The sequence below is a fragment of the Pleurodeles waltl genome, chromosome 3_1, assembly GCF_031143425.1.
Source record: "Pleurodeles waltl isolate 20211129_DDA chromosome 3_1, aPleWal1.hap1.20221129, whole genome shotgun sequence".
NCBI lineage: Eukaryota > Metazoa > Chordata > Amphibia > Caudata > Salamandridae > Pleurodeles > Pleurodeles waltl.
The window spans coordinates 1,321,844,345-1,321,859,271 of NC_090440.1; the positions used below are offsets into that span (position 1 = coordinate 1,321,844,345).

Here is a 14,927-nt window from a genome sequence, read left to right on the forward strand (position 1 = left end):
ATTCTCTTCCTTATTATGCACGTTACCTACAAATCATCGGCTCTTCTTTGTGGAAAATAGCTTTCTGTCTGAAACCAGTCTACCTCCCCAATTTCTCTAGATCGTGTTTTTTCTCTCCGTTCGAGTGTAAGCAGCATACCCTGTTTCCTTGGAACCAATGGAAATCTAAGTTTTCACTCCCAAGTTCAATTTCTCTTGGAGCTTTCTCCCTTTTTTTGGAGAGAAAATTTAGTTTTCATTTGTTTCCAAGGATAGTTGCACCTTTTCAAATCCCTAGGTTTTTTCCAATTTTAGGAGGAACATATTTTATTCATAAACGTCTAGGTCAATTTTCTATAACTGCGTTTTATTTTGTAATATTAAAGAGATTCATTATTCTGGCTCAATCTCAGCATCCCATTTTTTTTTTTTTTTTAGTAAAAGGAGCATGAGGACAAATCCTCCCTCCAATTCTGTGTATTTTTAAAGTTATATGTGTAGACAATATATGGCAACATACATTGTACAAGGAACCTCAATGTCGCTTTGCCATAGTTGCATAAATATTTGTACTTTTCATGTTTTTGCTTACACTAACCCTTATTTCAAAGTAAACAGTGGACAACTCTCACACTCTACTCAATTACAATATCTCCCTTCCAGCTAGCAAAAATGTAAGCAAATAACATTACTACATACCAGATTCTCTTACTCATTGAAAATGTTGCCTTCCTAACTATTGCCAAAATTCCAGATCAGGACACTGCCCCTGTTGGTGGCGTGGTGCACTTAACTGGGTGTGGCTCACGTAAATATGCTATTTGAAACAGCTGGTCTGCCTTCCCATGTAGGCAGCAACTAGTTCTCACTCTGAAGGGGATGAAGGGATGCCTTCCCAGGCAGGAGAGTTTGTGACAGCATCTACCTGCAGGAGCATGCCTAGTGTTCCCTTGAACCCGCTCGCCCGCTCCAAAGGGCTGCACTTGGGTGGCGCTCTGACTAGTCACCACTTAATGTGTGGTGCACTATCAGTGCACCTCCTGACTGCTTCTTTGCTTCCACCCCTCCCCTCTCCTGCTAACTGCTTCTGAAGTGTGGTGTGGTTGCAAAAGCAAAGAGTTCCCTCATCTACATGGACCACAACCCCATGCAATTGAGGAATGACCCCTCTTCTGATAGCCCTACTGCAAGATGTGCACCGGCACAATCCAAATGACAGAAGACACTATGTATAATACGGTCCCAGGACTCAATTTACAGCAATTTGATAGTCTCTTTTCTGGTTTGTCAGCTTGTCACTGTGCTGTGGCCCTTTAAAATGTACACTGCTTTGAAATTAAAGACAACTTTCTGTTCCTTGCTCACTAACTTAATTGAATGATCCTCACAGTGAATACCCGATCAGAGATGGTATACATCAACAAATAACAAATCCACCTTCAAAACCGCCCTGAATAGGGGGCCTTCGCCCACGAATTTTTCCAGCAACAGAGGCCTGTAATTTCATAGCCAGAGTAATGAGAAACTAAACAAAAACAAGAAGCAGCACACTTGCACAATAATTGGGAAATTACCGCTCACTGCCAAAACATTTTTCCTCTCACGAGTCATCACTAGAGGTCCTCAAGTATTAATTACAAAAACATTGCAAATGATCCATTAGGCTGCAGGGAACCTTTTCAAAATGTATCTAGTCTAGGTTCTAATACCCCCTTTTGTGGGATTTACAGTGAGTTTTGTTTGTGCAGTTATGTTCGGCTCCGAGAAAAGGCTACGTCTCGCTTTGTTATGCACAACAGAGGGTGATTTTCAGCACTTTTAATGTCATGTCTGTAGTCTTATCAACGTGAGCTAGCAGGCATAAGCGTATAATGTCATTCTTGGCACTCATACAGGCCACTCCGCTCCCCCGTGTTAATCAACATATGCTCTCTCTACAGTCCAATTCCTGGCGCTGCTGAAATGAAAATGTACTAGCTGTTCAAATCTGCCATTCTTCACCTCAACAAAAACCTTTGTCAAAGCTACATACCTGTCAGTTAACTCATTCAAGAAACGTCAAATTAAATACTAGAGTACTCATTGCTAAATGTGCCATCATCCGCATAAAAATGAAGTCGAACAACAAATTGAAGAAATGTTTACCAAAAGGTGATTCGATTCATGGCCAGTGCACATTCACAGGATTCGTCCTTCCGCGCTCATTTTATTTATTACATAATAATTATATATATTAGCTTTATTTTGTATATTAATTTTACAGATTTATGTGGCACTCCAGTATCACATTATTATCACCTGGGCACTTTAATTTAGAACCCAAACAGGCCTCATGAGGGAGGCTGTGATCAGCAAACAGCTAGAAAGTTATACCTACTCAAAAATAAGTGGAAAGGTGAGCTGTGGGTGACATGAGAGAGTGTTTTAAAAGAGTAGGTTTAAATAAGCAGGAAAAGAGTTGCAGAAAGGAGCTACGACACAGTAAAGGTGTGCACAGAGTGGCCATATTGTATGTGCCACCATTACAAGCCAAGCACTGGCAAATCCAAGATATCAGACCTTGCTAGCATGCAATGGTTTTATTTATGTTAGTTACAATATGCGGAAGAAATGGCAAAGATATTAATATATATATATATATATATATATATATATATATATATATATATAGATATATATATCAGTGGCCCATTAGCCTCGGGACAACAGACCGGCAACTGAAGTACACTCCTTTGCAAGCAGCTGTGCACAAATGATCAGACAGAATGCAGACACTTATGGTACAAGATAGCCAGTGGGTGACATTGGCTGACCCACTACCACATGCTGTATGCCGCTGTGAGCATAAGCAAAAAGTGAATGACACCTGAACAAAACAAGCAATTGCAATGCAATGGGTCCTGCGTTTGCTCGAGTTAGAGCTATTAGCGTTGTAAATCCCTAACTGGACTTTTCTTGCCACACAAACTGAAAATAAAATGTAAAACAGTTGACATAAGCAAGCCGATTCATAGCGCAAAAGCCGCCATGAGCGTGAGCGTGAAGGAGAGACACAAAAGGAAAAAGAAGTTCGCTCACAGTAAAAGTTATTGACAGAAATCCATGTATCAGGGTCGATGGCCAAGGCGGTAAAAAAAACGCCCCAAGGAGGGAAAAACAAAGAATTTACCAATTATACCAAAGGATTTTTGAAAGGCAAGCCCAAGAACGAGTGATAGTCATGGGCGTGCAGTGAGCGTGGTTAAAACCCCAGATACATGCCAACACATCAGAAAAGCAGCACTTGCACTGCTATGCTGGACCTTAAAACGGATAAAGAGTGCTGACTGGAAGGTCCAGTGTCTATGGAGGTATAATATGAATTATTTCGAAACCATGATATTTGTAGGACAGCTAAAGATGGCTGTAGGCCAAGACAAAAAGAGAACAAAAGCTGAATCTACAAAACTTTGTGAAAACAAGTCATGTGCTCATCCCATAGGTTATGTTACTTATTACTAATATAATTCTCATTTCACTTACACAATACACTTGCTGAGTTATTATTTGAAGCTAAGATTTGTAAATGTAGCTAAACATAGATATTTGATAGATATTTCCAAGTACATTTATATAGAGGGGCTGAATTGTATACAGATTCCCAAAAGCTTCTAATTTACAATTATGAATCCATAATACAGCTTTCGGTGGAGTGGGGTGGGATCGGATAAATGTAGGTAATGGTCTGGCGTCACAGACTATGAATGTTTGCATCTTTCATTCTCACCACTTGAGGAAGGACTCCTGAACAAGCCTTCTTACACTTTACAAAAATAACTAAATATAAAAAATATACTGATCTACCAGGTTCTGAATGAACCCTCCCCACTGGTATTGTTTTTCGGATTCATTTTCTCTTCTGCTTTCTCTCATTCAAGGTTTTCACTTCACTTTCTTCTTCCACAACTTTTGCTGAGTTTTCTGATCTCCTACAGCTATTTCACAACACAATTGCAATATTCTCCTGCCTACCATTCACAAACACCAATTTTATTTCAGAACCTTCTGTTTGCAGCCACTTAACGTACCTTCTCATCCTAATTCTCCTCAGCACAACTCCGTTTGTCTTCCCCACACCCTGTTTTGTGGTGCCACACCAACATCAATAACTATTCCCCTGCTATGACACCATTGATCCTTCAAGTCAAATACATACTTCTAGCCTCATGCTCATGTTCGAACTACCCATCCACAAAATCCAGCATCAGCATTCTCTTCATGGGAATAAACCATCAATTTCCCATCCTTAGGTCCCTACCTCCTGTTCGCTCTCTTTCACTTCACCCAGAGTTCCAGTTTGCTACTGCAACACCACTGCTTGGCACTTTCTTTCAACCACCATTACTTCTCTCGTACCCTCTATCACGACACACTTCTCAACACCATCTCCTTTCTTCTACCATTCCATTGCTTTCCAAGTCCATGGCTCCTATGCTGAAATTGTTCCTTGGTTCAAAGGCAACACTCCCTTGTTATATTCTCATATAACTTAGTATTCCTGCACCACAGGTCCTAGTTTTGCTAATATGAAGGCCTCTTCTCCCTCTACTGTAGTTCTCTTCCGCCTCCCTAACACCAGGACACCCCACTGTTCCCACGTTACACCTCAGTCACCCTACTTTTTTCCTCTGTCTTGCTTTCCTCCTCTTCTGCCTCATATCACTTTATGTGTCTCTGTTTCGAATCACCTACATTACTTCTGCCTCCCCACCTTTACTTCTGCAAACAAGGTTGATTAAGCAGCTGACCATAATAATTAGCCATCATTACTAAGTTTTCATCTTTCTTCAAAATTCCGTCTCACGCCAACCTTTCTCTCACTTTTTCAACAGAACAATTTTTCTCTCTCCTTTCAACTCCCATTTCTTACTATCCTCTTCTCATCAGAAACCTTTCTTTCATTTACTCTACCACAAACTGTTTCCCTCAACCCAAAATCCAAGCTTGCCTCAAATTTCCCATCATCAAAGTGGTCAACATAAAACCATCAGCACCTCTGTTTCAACTTCCTCACTGCCAAAATTTTTCATCACAACAGCTCACGTACCTCTCATGTAGTGCAATTACTCCCTTTCCTGCTGGGAATATGGTTCATATGTTCTCAACACACCTCTATACTTTCTTATTACAACACAAATTATAATTTGGTTTAAGTACTGCCAAGTCCATCTGCTCACTTGGTTCCCACACGGCTTTGGACTAACACTTAGGTATTATTCTCTACTTCTGCCATCAATATTCTCTAAAATAGTAGAATTGCAGGTGTCTAAGCAGTCAAACAATCCTTACCTGAAACACATTTTGAGAATGAAAACTCTTTATATTCTAGGAAGGCACATTATATCTCCAAGGTCATATTCAGAAGCCACTTCAATGTATTCTTTAAAATGGTTACATTAATGTTTGTCATTAAGAATGTGCCAATATATTTATCTTGCTGTGAGGCTCTAACTGCACAACTGAGACTTGGCTCTCTAATGTTACCAACATCCCCTAAATGGAATGGTGACCAGTGGCCTTCTCTTGCTTTCGAATGTTCTGGTGGCTATTAGCAGGTAACCAAATTTAATTGAGCAGCTAAGCCTGCAGGTAAAGAAACTGCAATTACTGACACCAGATATATTGTACATATTGATTTAAACGTTTACATGTTGATAATTTATGTATCTTGATCTCTAGCATAGTGACCTAATATATTTTTTTAACAAATGAAAAACTCCAGAGGTATATTCTACCTGTTTTAGCCCTCTCTTGCAGATGTGGTAGCACTAAGGCCAGGATAAATTGGCCGTACAATTGACAAATTAGATCCCACCAAGACGGCTGTTGCAAAATCTCCATAATTCTACATACAAAAATTGGATATATTCTTGACTGCCAGCTTCCCTGCAGGTTTAGCACAGAATATTTAGAGCTGTAAAAACCTGATACAACCATAAAGCTATTTGCTTTTTATTTTTAATGAATAAAAAGCATATTAAGTGATGTAATGTGGATGCAAAATTTAGTAATACCTGGAAATATACGAACATATCATCCCATGCAAGATTCACCATTCTTGGATTATTTCAATCACATGCAACAAATACTAATGTGCAATTTCTAAACAACGATCAGCAATGCCATAGATGCTGCAACTCAGACCAAAACAGTTAGAGGAAAACACAGCAGACTGATTGGTTACCCCAAATTTAGCTGTGCACAACAATCTGCTGCCAACCTTCACCGACAGCTAACAAGACATTGTGTATGATATAGAAATCTTCCAGGTAAAGTCAAATCTATGATGTAGATTCTTCCAACAACAATCCTGCACATCTTTTTATGACATTTAAGGCAATCACCAAAGCCACAATTTAGGCACACAAAACTATCTTCAGAGTATCTGTGAAGCAGCCTCCATTTTTTCCGAAAAATTTAAAAGTCCTTAAGATAAAAATGTAAATAGAATGTAAAAAGAATGACCTCTCAATTTTACCTAACTGTATAGTTAAAGCACTGGACTGTTATGCTTTTAACGATTCACCTTTAATGACTTTTGGAAAACTACCAATAAACTAAGCTCAGCTTTATCACCAATAGACTAAGCTCAGCGTTGTTACCTGTACCCTGATACAATTTGCAATGTTGACGTGCATTACAGATCACCTGGGGTAGTAATGGTGCTAGTGACACTTAAGTGTTGTGATATGAGCACTTCTTAAGGAATACACAAAATTTGGCAGCTCCAACTACCAGTCTTATCCATTATATGTAGCTAAACAAGGCACAGTGACAGATGTGCAACTGCAACAAACTTTGGATCCTCATACACTCTTGTGCCCTCTTCAAACCAGCCTCTAATGGAACAGCAAGACATTCATGAAAGACTGTTACGTGATAAATACGAAGGACAACCATTAGTATGCAGAATTTTCAGCAGGTTTGATTGCAGAAGTTAGGCACCTCAGGGGTGTGTCTTATGGGAGTCTGGTGTGTCTGAAGTAGTTTCAATTTAGTGTTAGTCTGATCTCAAAAAATGAAATTTGTTTTTTGTTCCAGCCAGCAACTCCTCTTCAGTCTGAAGAGCATCAGGACCTCCTCCTCTTACCTATACATATTAATCTTCTGCATAATCATTGGATGAATGAATTCGTTTTTATCAACTGTACTGTATTATCAAATGTACACTTAGAATACCACTGGAATTGAAACATAGGGAGATGCTCACACCAAGTAGTAGTGCTCAGAAAATCTATGATTGCTTAATTTTTAAAAATGGATGAGGATCAAATGATAAACCGGACCAGAAGTACATATTTATCTTTGTTCTGCTCACAGATTTAGGAGAAGGACTTGGAGGAGGGAAAACTGTCAGCAACTGTTGGCTCCAAGTCCAAAGATGTTGTAAGTCAATACCACGGTGCACCTTTGTCATTTTTGTCTCAAAGTGGTCAGGAGAATGCTACCAAATCTGAAGAGAGAACAAGCAAGCCTGCAACATAGGTCCCTTATCCAGTCCATAGTATAATATTGCAAATCAGAAATCAATGAGGCAAAAAACTGAAATTTCCAGATAATTTTGCAATGCTTCAATGATCACTTTTAAACTGGGACATACACAAACAGTTCTGAGATGCTTTCTTCAGGACCAGTTAAGATGAAAATTTGAATTTAGCTTCCATTCATGGTCTCAGCAGCATACCATGTTCGTGGTAGTACCTATTTTAGTGTAATAATTTACCTACTGACCACTCATATCTGTGAGTACAAATATGTTTAAGTTCAATTAATAACCAGGGCCGGACTGGGACAGAAAGCAGGCGTGGACACTAAATTCAAAGTGACCCGCATTAGTGAGTCAGATAGCTAAAAGAATGTGGTCTACATCCTGCAAATCAAGGCAGTTTTCAACTTGCGCAGACACACTGAGCTGTATAGGTGTTTTGCAAGGTTTTGGAGAATGCAAGCATTTGCGCTTGTTTCAAGTGGCATCAAAGGAATCAGTAAAAACAATCAGCCCACCAGACCACGAAACAGGTCCATAAACACCCAAAAAATGGACACACACACTGACCTGTCAGACTAGCCATTCTGGCAATGCCAGAGTGCCCTATATATCAGTCATGGGTCCATCAGGCCTTGATGACAACCAAAAAAAGCCACAATAAAGAGATGATTATTATTTTGTAGCTCTAAGTCCCATATTTCGAAATGAGCTGCCACGCGACCAACCTTCATTTAAGACACCTTTCCCATGCAGAAGAAACAGGCCTTGACAAGTCAATAGGTCTTGCCTTTATATATGCTAATGCAGACCTACTGGCTTCGCCGGTCTTGATATTTTTCTTTTGTATTTGTGTGCATACTGGTCTAAATATGCGTTTGCTTGTCTGCATATCTGTTTCATTTATAGGGTTGTGTGTGTGTCTGTCTTGATTTCTCTGCGTCGAAAGTGTGTCTATATTGGGGAGGGGGAGAGGGAGGTGGGAGGAGTGGGGGGCTGTGTGGGTGTGTGGGTGGGTGGGTGTGTGTCGATGTGTCTCTTTCGGTATGAGAGTGTGTATGTGCATGGGTTTTATTGGTGTTTGTGTCTACATGTCTGTCAGTATCCTGTCTGTGCAAGAATTTAAGCTGGATGTTGTATGAGTGTGCATGGGCTTGTATGTATGACTGTGTGAAGGTATATTTATGTCTATGTGTCTGTATGTTTAACTGTAAGATAGTATTTGTACAGGAGTTTCATCAATGTTGCCCTGTTTGTGCCCAATTGTGTTTCTGTGCCTGTAACTGTGTATTTGTGTGTCTGTTTTTGCATGCCTGTGTTTGTATGCAGCTGTATGTGAAGGTGTGGCTATATGTATGCGTTTGACTGTAGGTGACTATCTCTATGTAGGTCTCTATTATGTGTTAAATGTGTATGTGTGCATATCCATGTGTAGCCGACTATACATGTTCTTGGGTAAAAGGCAGACCTTGTCCTAGAGTTTCTGCCTCTTTAGGTGAAGCGACATTTTAGTAGACTTCTCCCTCTAAACTGACCCTACTTCATGCTTCACCAGGCTATCTGGCGGGTCCACAGCTGACGGCACCATATTCAGCTGCCTTGATGTTGCACAGGTCCTGGGAAAGGCCGGACGTAAAAACAGTAATAATAACTGAGAAAATTAGATAATCAGTGGATTGGTCGCCTCCTACAGAAATATGTCCGTTGCTGATCACGGCTAGATGTGCAGAGGATGAAATAACTGCTGTTGAACTGGAGAATAGTAAAATTTCCTATCAGCACCTAAATGCAATTTTACGAGTGGCCTATCGTATAGTATAGGATCATTCATTCTACCCTGCTGCGAACTCCAATTAAAGCACTAGCAGATGAAGTACAGACTTGATTGCCTGAAGGCACTTACCTAGTACGTGTTACCATACACTCCTTGTGGGCAATGAGCATCCTTTGCAGAGTGCTCAAATGCCAAAACAATATGACGTATTATACTGTGCTCTGGCTATGAAGTATATACATAAGCTGAATTTGACATATTTCTACTACAAGTTGCAGCAGCTCCTGAACTTCCTCAAAACCATCCACAACGTGGCAGCAAGACTCACCCTCAACCTACCCTGGAAGAACCAGCATCACTCCTCACCTTAGAGCTCTCCATTGGCTCCTCGTCCAGCAAAGATTCCTCATCAAGCTCCTCGTGCATGCCTGCAAAGCACTCTACAACTCCGGACCCACCTACATCACCAACCACCATAGATTCCACAGACCGGCCAAAGAAGTGAAGTCTGCTCAGCCTCCCTCGCCCAGGCCCACATCCCCAACATCCATCGCAACTGCTTTGGAGGTCGCCACTTCTGCCACCTCGCCCCCAAATCCTGGAACAACCTCCCCCTCCACATGCACACCTCTCCTTCTCTGAAGAACTTCAGAATGCAGCTCAAGACTTGGCTCTTCGACTGCCAGGGTCTTCCGGCCAAGACTTGCAGAATCCCTCCAGCGCCTGGAATTCCCTCTGGGGTGACAAGTCATGCTCTAAAAGATCCCTTGATTGATTGATTGATTGATTGACACATTCACATTTTCTGTGCTGCCGGGAAGGAGTATGTTTATTCAAGGTGCTTAAGATGAGACATGGGTGTAAGCAGATAATTTAGGAATCTGTTTCTTTGATTTGCAAGCTCTACTTGTGGGATGTTCCATTGTTTGTTAATTCTCAATTTGTACCTTGCTATTGATTAAATGACTTTGTTGTAGCTTCCACCAATGGCATAGCCACCAGATCTCACCTAGTAGAGCTACTGGCTGTGTGAATGTTTTTTAGCCCTGTTGTACAGTGCCCAGGGTGCTGTGCAGCAAAATAAAAAAAAGGGTCCAGATGTGGCCAGCACTGCTCATCTCTAACCCACCCCCGTTTTTGTTTTATTGGTGGCGCTTGGGGGCAATACTGTGGAAGGGATGTGTGAGAGGCAACACAGACAAGGGGAGGGTAAGAGGGGAAAAAAAACTATGTTGAACTGCCCTGGCCACGTAATAGCACTTTTTATGTTTATTGGAGGGAGGGATGAGCTGGGAGCCAGCACATGGACAACAGTGGGTGTGACAAGCAACAATACAGATAACAACAGAAGGAGGGAGAGTGGGGTCAAGCAACAACACTGGAAACAAAGGAAGAAAGGAGGGTGAGGCAAAATAACAGGCAACAACAGAAACAGGGACTGTGGCTTGGGGCTAAACAACAGAAGGAGGATCAGTGGGGTTAAGTAACAACATAACAAACAATGGAAGGAGGGCAGGATGCAAACACGAAGAAGTGCAACTACGGAAGGAGGCAGGGAGGGATTAACAATGGAAGAAGAGAGGACAAGTGGAGGCAAACAACACTGACGATGGAGAAAGGGACATGGAAGTTGAGAAGTACACAAAGTAGCCAGCTGACAAAGAACTACTCTGATAGTTTTCTTACACCAAACAAAAAAAATGTAGCACCTAAAAATATAAGCAGTGGAAGTACGCAAGTAAAGCATCCATGCTCCAGGGGTGGGACAAACACACCAAGCGGAAGGAAGGCTTTTGTAGCTGACCAATAAGAAGCAATGGTAAGCAACGGGCAAACTCTAAACCCACTGCCTGAAAATACTACGGCTCACATGAGCTGGTGAATGTGTGTTTTTAACAAGACCTAAAAAGTGAAAGCTTGTCTGCAGAGAACGCCTTTATAACAGCTCTCCTCCATTGGTATGTAGATAAAAAATGATTTGTTGCTCCCATATAGATAGGTGGTCATGGGCTTCATTTGGAGAGGAAATACAATTATTTTAAAGCAGGAGCCTCTAACATTCTCTTTCATTAGAGCTACTTATTATGAATAAAGCTACTTCTATCATTATTGTTGTAATAGTGATCACATTAGACAAGATTACGCTAGCGGCTACCTTAAGTAAAATTACCCCCAGTGATCACCTCTCCCACCAGGGAGAATTGGCAGCAATAATGCAAAACAGGCTTCAGTTTAGATCGCCTTTACGTGGGTAATACATAACAGCGAAAGCTTACATGTACCTGGCACCAAAGTAATATTATGAGTAATAAACCTCCCCAAAGCCACACAATTTCTCTATAAAATATCATTTTTAAATATATTTTGGAAATTCAACCATCAGTTTATCATTTCTGACAATACACATTTTTGTTTCAACTACATGTTTTTCATTCTTGGTATACATAAAATAATTCAGTCAAGCAATAGCTTCTGATTTAGTAGGCTGGGCTGGACACAGGAGAGCTACTTTTAAATAGTTGGAAAGCTACCAATGGCTCACGAGCTACCCGTTGGAGAAGCCTGTTTTAAAGTAGCAAGACAGGGCTAACATATAGGGCTCCCTGATTTCCGTTTTTACTCATTTTAACAGATAAATACAGACAACCATTTATTTCCCTGTCTATATTTATTTTTAAAGGTGAATAAAAACAGGCACTAGGTTGTTTTTTGAGTGATTCTAAATGACTGCCAGGTCTATAGCTGTACATTTTTACAGGTAAGGAAGCATGTTTGCACCACGTTGACACTAAAATGTGTTTATGTACATATACGTGTATTGATTTATCATCGGTGGGTTTTCATTTCATTGAAACAGGTCAGGCATTTATTCAATTAAGAGCATACATTTCTTGGTTAAATAAATGTGGAATTATCCTAGTTTCGGATCAAATTTCTTCAGAAACCCCAAAATAAATATAGATAAGTACACATAAAATTAGCAAAAAATAAAGAAGTATAACTACAGAAGGGAATTGTCAAAAAGTTAAATACCATAAACCAGGAACCCTAATTTTTATCCGATAATTAAATATGTAAATATACCATTTTATGAACCTATGTATTCTCAAAACAAAAAATAAACATGGATAAATACCAGTAAGATGGCCAAAAAATAAATATGGTTAAATATAGACGAAAAGGTTAAAAAAAAAAATAACATAAAACCGGATTCCTACAAAGAAAATATTGAAACTGGCTTGATTTCGTGTTACCACACTTCACGTTTTTAGCAACTAATTACTTTTAGCTCCAGAAACAGTTTTAATTGTACTACTGCATTTAATTTTCTAAACAAAATGCTCACCTTAACTTTGCTCTCGCAGTGAGGGAAGCCATCCATAGGAGGCAATTCGCACTGTTCTTGGGCTCCGTTAATGAGATCTGAAAGAGAAAAAATGGATTAATAAAGAATGGGTGCCTTCCAAACACGCACAGAAATTAAAATGTCGGATGCTTTAAGCATCGGCGGCACCATGCGTCCCTAATACCCCACTTACATTATGTCCATATACTCTCTATGTTGTACCCTCTATCTCTCTCGCACCTACAACCCGGGCCTGTGCCACGACGAGAAGTGCTCTTCTAGGAAATTATGAGCGGCTTAATGTACATACTTTAAAGTCCCATTTCCTCCCCCACCTTCTGCAATAACACCCTCCTCACCCCAATGCTGCCGTTTTTACTGCTAATATTACAAATGGCAATAAAATCAAGTTTTTTAAAAAAAGTATTAACGGCACTAAGCGACCTTAATATGTCAGTATTATACTACAATGTCCTAGGAAACAGTCACGTGAACTTATCCAAAACCACATTTAAGACGGCCAGCCTTGTAATCAGCTTACATGCGATGCAACAATGAAATGTTAATGTGTGGAAAGTTCTCAGTTTCCTTCCCTCGGCCGAGGGGCCTCCAGACACCTATTGTTTTGAATCTAAGGGTTAAGGTAGGGGAGCTTCGCTTTGCCCAGGGCAACAGAATGTTCTGTAGTCAAGCAAATGGTTTGAAAGTATGTCTTGAGAGGAAATTCAAATAAAACTTAAAGTCAGTATTTCGGAGTTCACAGCATATTATTAATCGAATAGGCAATGGTATAGAGACGGAGAGAGTGTCTGCCTACTATCTACTCAAGTACTCAAAAATATACCACGCATGTCAATTCACTAAAAAGCCAAAAGGTACCTTCTGCAAGCGTGGGCACATGCAACCACCTCAACTACACTCGCCCGGCCCTTCTCCCCTCAAGCGGCTCAGTCTTGCTGGTAAGGGGATGGGACAAAAAATAAGAAGTAGAAATTGAAGAACAATAAACCTCACTCTGTTTAGTTGTATTTATTTACTTTCTTTTCTTGCAGTTCCCTTCATGGCCACCGGTAGTAAGGGTAATGCCAAGGCTACCTACCCAAAGGGCAAGCTACTGGTGGTGTCTGATACCACTGCCTATGCCTAACTAAAATCAAAAAGCATATCCTGGGTAACCTATTTGTTAAACATTCCACATAGTACCAAAGATGTTTCTTCCCAGGAACATTAGGGTGATCACAGACCTGTATGTTTAAACATATGCAGTATGTAACTTGCATATATTGTAGAAAAGCCAGCTGAGTACGGCAGAAAGTAAACATATACATAAAACGCAGTATGGTAATAAAACTGATATAAGTATGTTTAAAATTAGGAAGTGACAGTCCAGAGAACACAGAACCTGGCGGGTAGCACACCCAAGATACACCTCCTGGCCTCAGTTAATCTCTGTGAAGAGTTGCTGATAATATCCACAAGCTGTTTTTTGCAAATGTACTCTATTCAAACTGTTTAAAACCCATTCGACCATTTATTAGTTTTCTATACCATAACTTGTACCCTGGGTGTGCAACCAGCCAGGTTTTGCATTTTATGGGTAATCATAATTAGGGATTAGCAAATCAAAGACTGACTCTACTGTGTTTTTTTAAACAGTTAGATGAAGTGGTCTCCCACACATGCCAACAATAATATGATTCAAGGTCTGGGGAGAAGGGATGCGGAGGACAGGCCACAATAAGGCGGATCAGAGGAATTACTTTAGAGGCACTATGCAGTGAAGGCTGCAGGGGCCAGAGAAGACATCACCTCGACCCACATCAAGCCTTGACACTTAGAGCATGCACACTCTCCTGACTTTCTCTTGACAGCTGCATCTTTTGCTGCCGCTGCTTGGTGGAAACTGAACTGCACATTAATAAGAGTGAGAAAGGAAGCTATGGATGGCGTTTAGCCAGCCAGCAGCAAGTGGCATGATGCTTGTGGTTGCGGGGAAGAACATGACGAAGTAAGTGGATGGACAGAGAATTGGTAACAGCAAGCTCAGCCATATCTGCACTGTGCACGGGTGTTTATTCATGACACGGGTGCCTCTTACAGCATGATTTCTGCTACAGACTAAACAATATTTCACCTTTTAAGCAATGGTTCAGCTACCACAGCAAGATGGTAAAATTCAATTGCATCCATCACACCAAATGCATTAATCACTATCCATTCAATGCAATGGAACAACTTCTATGACAGTACAAGGATATGTATGTAGGAAGCCTCGAAAATTATCCTTGCCCTGGGATTAGACT

General features: G+C 40.5%; 1 protein-coding gene across 2 annotated transcripts in view; it reads right to left on the reverse strand.

Annotated features, from left to right (window-relative positions):
- Positions 1-14,927, reverse strand: part of MGAT5 (alpha-1,6-mannosylglycoprotein 6-beta-N-acetylglucosaminyltransferase) — a 599,358-nt gene that overhangs the window by 346,902 nt on the left and 237,529 nt on the right. For both annotated transcript variants that reach the window (XM_069224676.1, XM_069224675.1), the window contains exon 4: positions 12,625-12,701. In XM_069224676.1, the coding sequence (XP_069080777.1) occupies positions 12,625-12,701 (77 nt within the window). The remainder of the gene's footprint in view (positions 1-12,624; positions 12,702-14,927) is intronic.